This window comes from Centropristis striata, chromosome 1 (assembly GCF_030273125.1).
Source record: "Centropristis striata isolate RG_2023a ecotype Rhode Island chromosome 1, C.striata_1.0, whole genome shotgun sequence".
In the NCBI taxonomy this organism is placed as follows: Eukaryota; Metazoa; Chordata; class Actinopteri; order Perciformes; family Serranidae; genus Centropristis; species Centropristis striata.
In genome coordinates this window covers 33038054-33046642 of record NC_081517.1, presented here as the reverse complement: position 1 = coordinate 33046642, position 8589 = coordinate 33038054, and the positions used below count along the sequence as shown (strand labels likewise).

The 8589-nt window shown below is 40.6% G+C and overlaps 1 protein-coding gene across 1 annotated transcript; it reads right to left on the bottom strand.

The window, feature by feature from the left end:
• Positions 1–2519: 2519 nt before the first annotated feature.
• On the bottom strand, positions 2520–6926 carry LOC131976233 (transcription factor Sox-10-like). Its single transcript, XM_059339166.1, has 4 exons — positions 6800–6926; positions 5779–6451; positions 5148–5419; positions 2520–4694 (listed from the first exon to the last, which is right to left on the bottom strand). The coding sequence occupies exons 2-4, from the start codon at positions 6216–6218 to the stop codon at positions 3907–3909; spliced, it is 1500 nt and encodes a 499-aa protein (XP_059195149.1). The 5' UTR covers positions 6219–6451; positions 6800–6926; the 3' UTR covers positions 2520–3906.
• Positions 6927–8589: the final 1663 nt, after the last annotated feature.

Genomic DNA, 8589 nt, shown 5'->3' with positions numbered 1-8589 from the left:
TGTCTTCCTTTAGCCATATTACATGAACTGCTTCCACACTTGTGTTCTCTACTGACTCCTAAAACTATCAGTAGCTGCAACCTTCTGTCACGCAGACAAATTATAGATGCCATTCCTTGACTCTGCTCTGTTTTTGCTGAAAAGTGTTTTTAAAGTTTTTGCTCCTTCATCCTGCAGTGAGCAACAGAGTCATCACAAACTAGATTATTTTATAAGAATGGCAGGATTAAGGACTGTTTCCTGTTGCTGAACACTAATGATTCATGTTCTTATAAATATGCTGTTTGTTCTGAGACTGTTGCTTATTCTTGTATGTGATCACTTTTATGCTGCTGTCTTGAGCATGCAGGACTGACTTTTTAAATACATTCTACATCTCAGTTGGAATATTCCTGGTATAATCAAGGTGAATAAAATAAATAAAGAAATAGTGCAGGCTTCCCCTTAAGGCCTTTTACATTAGATCTGATATGCTTGATGATGCAAGTTCCCAAGCAAATTTGCAAATAATCAAATTACCATAAGTCAAGTAATAAACAGTGAATGAGGATTGCACAGATAAAACCAGAAATGTACTTCCCCGCAACATAAGTTGCCGTAGTGTATTTTAAATGTCTTGCGCATCCTAAACTCCTCGTAAAAATCTCCCCAAATTAAGAAACCTTTTAAATGCCCACATGCCAGTAGGGTTCATTTTGGTTTCAATCATTTTTATATGTTCCATCTCTAATATTTCCTCTCTTACTGCATTTTGCAATTCGTTCCGTTATCCATTATCTTTTCCTGTCTATGCCCACAACATGATTCTATCAGTGTTTGTGAATCACCTGATTTGTTGACTCCGACTTCTTCTCCGAGTGCAACTATCTGTTAAAACCAGAAATCAAGTGTAGCATTTCTAATTATGAAATGAACAGCTGGTCCCTGGTGTGGACTAATTATGCTTTCTTTTTCTACTTAATTTGACTTTTTAGATCTTGCCCCTCATGTTTGGTGTTTGGTGACTACCACATCTGTCATCACCTTTGTTTTACATCTTCCTCACAATGAACTTGACATTTTGATTCTGGATACCCGCTGAATGAGTTTAAACAGCAGCTGAGTGTGGAGGCAGGGAGGGAGCCTCAGGTGGAGAGGAGAGGGCAGAGTGAAAGGAAAGCTATGTACAAAAGTCCAAGTGTACAGGCCGGTTACTGAGCTGAAATTGGCCTTGCCTCTGGCTCTTTACACCCACCCCTTCTCTCTCTCTCTGTCTCTCTCCCTTGGTGAAAGGCTCTCTTTGTCTTTCTCAGTAACACGCAGTCCCCAGCCGATTAAATGTGGGGAATTAGTAGTCAATTTTAGCCTACCGCACACACAAACACACTAAACAGCTTAGGGTGGTGGGGCGCTGATTGTGTTGTTATTACAGTTCACACGTCAGCAGCGTATTTTTAATTTATTTTTTACATCCTTTCCTTGCTCACAGTGGTGGAATGTAACTGAGTACATTCAATTAAGTAAGGCACTTAAGTATTATTTTTGAAGTACTTGAGTATTTCCATTTTCTGTCAATTTTTACATTTACTCTACTACATCTCAGGGGAAAATAAAGTAGAGCACTACATTTTTTGACAGCTTTAGTGACTTTGCAGACTCAGATCATAAATACAAAATATAATCAACTGACAAATTATGATTTATTATTAGAGATTAGAGTACCTAGGAGTGCATTAAGTACTTTGAATAAGCCTCATCTTTACCAGCTGCAACATTAAAGTAATAAACACATTAATAGATCACTACTTATAACTAGTATAAGTAAAGTATTCAGATCCCTTACTGAAGTAAAAGTACTAATACAACACTGTGAAATGACTCCACTACAAGAAAAGTCAAGTCAATCAAAGTAAAATAGCTTGTAGACTGTATTATACATTCTAAATTTATTAATACATTATTGGTATTGATGCATTTATGGAAGCAGCATTTTAATTTTATAGAAAATAGGGTTCATTTTAACTACTTAATATTATTCTATGAGGTTTAATTTTAAAAAGAAAATGTCTAATTACTTTAAATGTATCATGTTTTTATGATAAGTCTCGACTTGAAAAGTAACTAAAGTTGACAGCTGAATGTAATGGAGTAAAAAGTACAATATTTGCCTCAAAATAGTAGTGGAGTAGAAGTATAAAGTTACATAGAATGGAAATAATCAAGTAAAGTGCAAGGACCTCAAAATGGTAGTTAAGTACAGCACTTGAGTAAATGTACTTAGTTATATTCCATGACTGCTTATAATCCAGTAATTCATATTATTCTGAAATGAGCCATTCTGCATAAAAAGTACTTTATTTGTGATATGTTTTGATGCTAATTGTTTTGTACTTAAGTAACGTTGACTTTTACTTGTAACTGTTGCATTATTACTTTTACTTAAAGATTTAAGAACTTCTACCTCCTCCACTGCTTGCTTGCTGATCCATGTTTTATCTCTGAACCATAGCTGGTACATAAAATAACGCTCTTACACAGACTTTTTTTATTTTTTTTATAAATAAATTGATTTAATAGATGACAACAATAAAATTTCAACATTGCTTTTCTTGTATGGAAGCAAAATACTCAAGTGAATGTATAGCAAACACTTTACAAAACTATCCAGAATTATACAAAATGGAAGAAGCAAAGGTGTGACACACAATGCATTATTACTTACATAAAAATAATAACTACATGGTAAGAGGGTCAGTATAAAATGATAAGGTATGCATCACATAATAAAGGTGAAGGCTGTGGTAATGACCATTATTCACATTGCTGAAGAGGACTATTTGGAAACAATATAGGGAGAAAAAAAACCTGTACAGACGAAAACATGCTTTGGCCTACATGCAGTGCAGAGCGGTTGTACATGTGATTCTAATCCTTAAGTAGGACCCAAAGCTGGCCAATTATCTGAAGAGATTTGGTTGAGACTTTGTACTTATAGATTTTAACTCAGTTATTGGGAAAATAAAAACAAATGCGAATCAGCAAAATGTTAAAAAGCAAAATAAAGGAAGACTGGAGCTGTGACAAGTTGAATACCTTCAGCATTATTTGATCAGGTATCCAATGTCGTATTTCTCCTTTGCTATTGGCACAAAATGAACAGAGTTGAGGTAAGTGTCCACGACTAAGCTGATAAGAGCTCTCTTTCCCTCTCTTTTTCCTATTTTTCCCCTTAAATGCTTAATTCTTCAGTTCAGTGAAGTCAGTGTAATGAAAGGACAGAAGAGTGTGCTATCTACAAAGAAAAAAAAAGGTTGCAACTATCCTTTCCTGGCCACAAGAAAAAAAAAACCCATGCAGGGAACATCTTATTTTGCTTTTCCCAAAGCAGTGGTGCAGCTGTATTAGTGTAATATCAAATCAGTCACAATAAAGTTACACCCTAGGATATCGACAACGACAATAAACTTACTACTCATATAAAATAACACAATAACATCAAAAACATCTGCTTTAGTTTGGTTAATAAAATCTGATTACATCAGTCTAAACCCGTTGTCTCTGGGTCAAATCAGAGTCACTCGTCACGCTCTCTCACCTCACTGTACATCCCGACTTATAAATTTATGATGGCACACATTTTGTTAATGTTTATTTAATTTTTGATTGGCAGTTTACCCATGATTCACACTTTATATTGTGTGAATTTGTGGCTGTTTTTTTTTAAAACTGTGTAAGGCCTCCGTGGATGCATCTTTGCATTATATTGGCTAAAAAAAGTAAAAACCTCTAACATCAATATGGCACAGGCACACACACACACACGCACACACACACATGCACAATCACATGCTCACATATTTGCACTCACGCAGACACACAGATGCACTCATACACTTCCCATATTTCCCTCTGCTCAGTCGGTCTCCCTCAGGGTCTTGTGAGTGTGGTGTAAACAGGCTGCTCCCAGTGTGTGGGGCTGTGAGAGGGGGCCACGCTGGAGGGGTCTCCGATGGTCGTGTACAGAGGCCTCTGTGTCGGGCCCATGTAGGAGAAGGCTGAGTACAGCCCCGGGGGCTGGCTCGAGTGGGCATAGTACGCCCCGGGGGCCTGGTGCTCTCCATACTCGAACTGAGCCCTGGAGGCCAGCGAGGGGAAAGCTGATCCATAATGAGGGAGGCTGAGCGGGGTGTAGGTGACATGGGTGCCTGAGGAGGGAGAGGACGAGGCCTCGGCGTAGTGGCTCCCGGCCGCAGACTCGCTCTTGATCTGGGCCTTGGAGGGGTCGGAGGACGAGGGGGAGGCTTGAGGCTGCTGCTGCTGTTTGGAGAGCCACGCAGAGTGGCCGCTAGCAGCAGCCAGGGCATAGGCGTAAGACGAGGCCGAGGATCCGGCTGCGGAGGCCCCTGCTCCGCTCTGCGGGTGGCCGTTCGGAGGGAGGTACTGGTCGAACTCGTTCACATCAAACGGCTCGATGTTGGACATCACCTCGTGGCTGATCTCACCAATGTCCATGGTGCCAAAGTCGATGTGGGGTTTAGAGCTCGATGATGACGGGCCACCGGGTCCCCCCTCAGCTCCCACCCCGAGGCCTCCCCTGGACCCCCCTGATCCTCCAGCCGCTCCTGCTGCCCCCTCCCTCTTGGCATCTGACAGTTTCCCAGACTGGAGCTCTGTCTTTGGGGTGGTGGGGGGCGTGGGCGGGCTGTGACCCTGACCTAGAGGGAAGAGGAGAAGGGACGACATGGTCATGGGAACTTTGACACTTCTTTTAGCGTCACTTTGATTTAGATCAGTGCCAAGATTGGACCAGAAAACATGCCGGTACCCAAATTTAGCAGTAACATCGTTGATCATCAAATAAGTCTTGCATATATTTATATTATACATGTTTATCTAAAATGGGTGAACCTAAATAGTCAAAGATTCGAACAAAGGAGCCTAAATCAACTGTCAATATCTTGTTGAATCACATGGAAAATGTGGTTATGAAACAAAGGATCATTTAATTCAGTTTATATGAGGGTTTGTATAAATCTGAGTCTATTCGTAATAGTGTTAATACAAATTTGAAGTAAGGGTTCATTCACATCATATCAGAATGCTGGTACTCAGTACTGGTAAGTACTTGACCCAAATGTAAATGATGATTATTGTGTCCAGACACTCACCAGCAGGATGGTGGTGGTGATGGTGGTGGTGGTGCAGGTCACCCAGGGGAGACCCAGCCCCGCCGTTGTGCTCCAAATGTAGGGTCTTGTAGTGTGACTGGGAGTGGCTGGCCTCCCCTTCCCCCTGGCTGTCTGACTCACTGGCAGGAGCTAGTTTGCCGTTCTTGCGTCTCCGGGGCTGGTACTTGTACTCCGGGTAGTCCTTCTTGTGCTGCTTCCTCAGCCTCTCCGCCTCCTCGATGAATGGCCTCTTGTCGCTCTCGTTGAGCAGCCTGGGGGCAGAACAAGCAGAGATTTTTAGTTGCTGGAAGGCCTTTTGAATTAATGTGAAAGTATTTTTCTTAGAATATGTCTAAGAAATTATAAATAGTATCGCAGTCAACCCCGTGCGCAGAGGATAAAGAGGGTGAGGCTCGTTATTTAAGCTGATATTTAGCCCAAATTATACAACAAAAAGCACCAAGTTCTGTTACTATGTGTTTGCTTTGTTTACAGTCACCAGTTTGAGCTTCTAATTTGCCCACTTTCTACATCTACACCCCCACACTTATCCTTTACGCACAGGCGACACAGGAAACGTGCCACTGTATGGCCACACTGTTCTTCTGTGGAACAACCAGCCCATACAGACCTCCACAGTTTGCCCAGGGTCTTGCTGAGCTCCGCGTTGTGCAGGTGGGGGTACTGGTCGGCCAGTTTCCTCCTCGCCGCCTGCGCCCACACCATGAAGGCGTTCATGGGCCTCTTCACGTGGGGCTTCGCTTTGTTTCCGTTGTTAACGCGCACCGGCATTGGCACAAGTGTCCAGTCATACCCGTCCAGCACCTGACTGACCGCCTCCCTGATGCCGATCGGGAAGCGATCGTCCTCCATCTCCGACTTGGCTCTATCGCCTCCGTCCTCCTCGCTGCCATCTGCGACACACAGCGAGGTGAGCTGCTGCGGCGGCCCGGTCAGAGGTGAGTCCTGGCGGGGTGGCGCTCCGGGCTGAGTCGGTGACAGTGAGTGACCATCGTCTGACCCTCCGGGACTCAGTTCCGCCTCGGACAGGCTGTGCTCCTCGCCGGACATTTTTTTTTTTTTAACTTTCAACAAGTGACAAAAATACACGCAAACTCAAAACTTGGTTTTAGAGGAAGTCCAAACTTTTCAGTGTAATTGATTTAACTGAATAAGTTGTCTGGAGTCTACGGCGATCCCAGTTACTGCTGACTCTTCTCATGCAAAGCCATACTGCTGCGTAAAAGTGTCCAAATCCTTTTCCACCGTCGACTGGAAAACCGATCCAGCAAAAGGAGCTACACCTAAAAACAACATGAAGTATATTAAAAACATACCAATTAGCTCCAGAAATGGCTTGAAAATATACAATTTAAAATTTCTTGTAAGTCGGTTTAATTTACGTTAAACGGGTCAGGAGAGTTAGCGGATTAAATTTCACCATATGACGGCATATTTCTAGCCAATTAAATAGCCTAATAATGATAATGCTATTTGGATGAAACAACCGCATCCAGAAAAATATAGCTTCATCAAAGCTAAATAAACGCTAAACCTCTTCCAATAAAAAAACAACCCAACTGGCAAATAAATACTAATATAAAAAGTCCCGTTTATCATATAAATTTAGTTTTAAAAATTACATAACTTACCAATTTAGATGTCCAGTGGTTCAACATGGGAGTGTGTGTGGCTGACTGTAGAGCCGATGAATGGCTGCTCTGTGTGGCAACACCGGGGCTTAAAGAGCGCCTTGTGAGGAGGACTGGGAGAAAAAAAAGTGATTGAAAGTGGAAAACATTCCCAGCGAGGCAGCATTCCAGCACACAGTCAGCCCCGCCCCTCCGGCACCGCGCCGCTCTCTGATTGGCCCTTTAATTATCCCGCTGCTCTCTGATTGGACGGGAGCAAAACGCACTGTTAATGCCCGTCTGTCCATCACTGCAACATTTCCAGCAGAGAAGAGGTGAGATTTTTACATCGGAGTGGCTTAAATGACTCTACAGTGAGCCCATTTAGAGGCAGGAGAAGGCCAGCTTTGTTGGGCGTGTTGACATGTTTTATCAAACAAATAAACAATCATGAGGAGAGTTATTGCCTCGTGTGGTCACGTTTCTCCCAAAAAAAAAAAAAATCAAAAAGTTCAGCTCTGAGTTAACCGGATTCAGTTTGATATATAATATAAAGCTTTTATTTCTAACTTAGAAACTTTACAATAAAAATAAAATTGTTTTAAACTTATGCGATAAGTTAAGTAGCTAAATTAATAGATCTTGGGGGTGTTTTTAGATTAGAGATGTAATAAATTAATTAGAATACATAAATAAATTTTTTAACCAGGTGTGTTGAGAGTCTACCTATATTTGGGTTATAATGTCATAAAATCAATTATAATTAATCAAACATCTGTTTTCATATCTGACCAAAAATTAACTTAAAAAATATATTTTTTAAATATACAGAATGCATATATAGCCTACATTCTCATTACCCACTAAACTGGCCTGTGAGCACGATTAACTAAATCATTAATTGCGTGGTCTCCCACCGGGGAATTCTGCACACTTCTGCACACTTTTGGGCCACAGCCAACCTGTCATAAAAGTTTTAATTAAAGGATTTGATGGGTTCAGCAAAAGACACATTATAACAAATATTCACTCACACTGCATTTTTTTTGTGAAATGTTCCAGAATATTTACTCTATAAAATAAATTAATTTAATGATGAGATGTGCTTTAACCTCTGGAACCACCTCATCGATTATGTTCATTATTAAATTATACGGTCACTTTACTTTGTTCTTTACTTGTTGAACTTTGTTCATAAACGGTGCTTAAAGGTTATTTTTCTGAAAATGTCAGAGACAACATGTAATAATTAGAAAACTTATAATTTATATATATATATATATATATATATATATATATATATATATATATATATATATATATATATATATATATATATATATTGAGGGTCGTGAGCAGATGCCAACCTGGCTGTTTGACTTTCAACCACGCCCATAATGATGATGTCACGCAGATAAAAATAATTCAGTGGCAGGTAGTGTTGGGGCAAGGTTTAAGGACTTACAAAAAAATTGATTAGGATGATGATTGAACTAGGATGATTCATTGCTTCACTTTTACTGAAGTCATGAGGAGTTCGAATCAAGCTGCTGAAAAGAAACCACTGAAAGAGATGAAACTATGTAACTAATCATCCAAAAAAATTCTTCGAACGAATACAGGTCACCTTTTCTTAAATAAATGAGATTATAACACATCAAAGACTTTTTAAATTTCATTTCCTCGTGTTTTTATGCATACAGTTACGCTGCATCAGTGGATTAAAACCTGCTTTGTGAACGCTTGCAGGCCCTGATTTGTGCCGTTAAAGCTTGGCCTGATGGGAAGGAAGAGAACCGACTTCAGCAGCA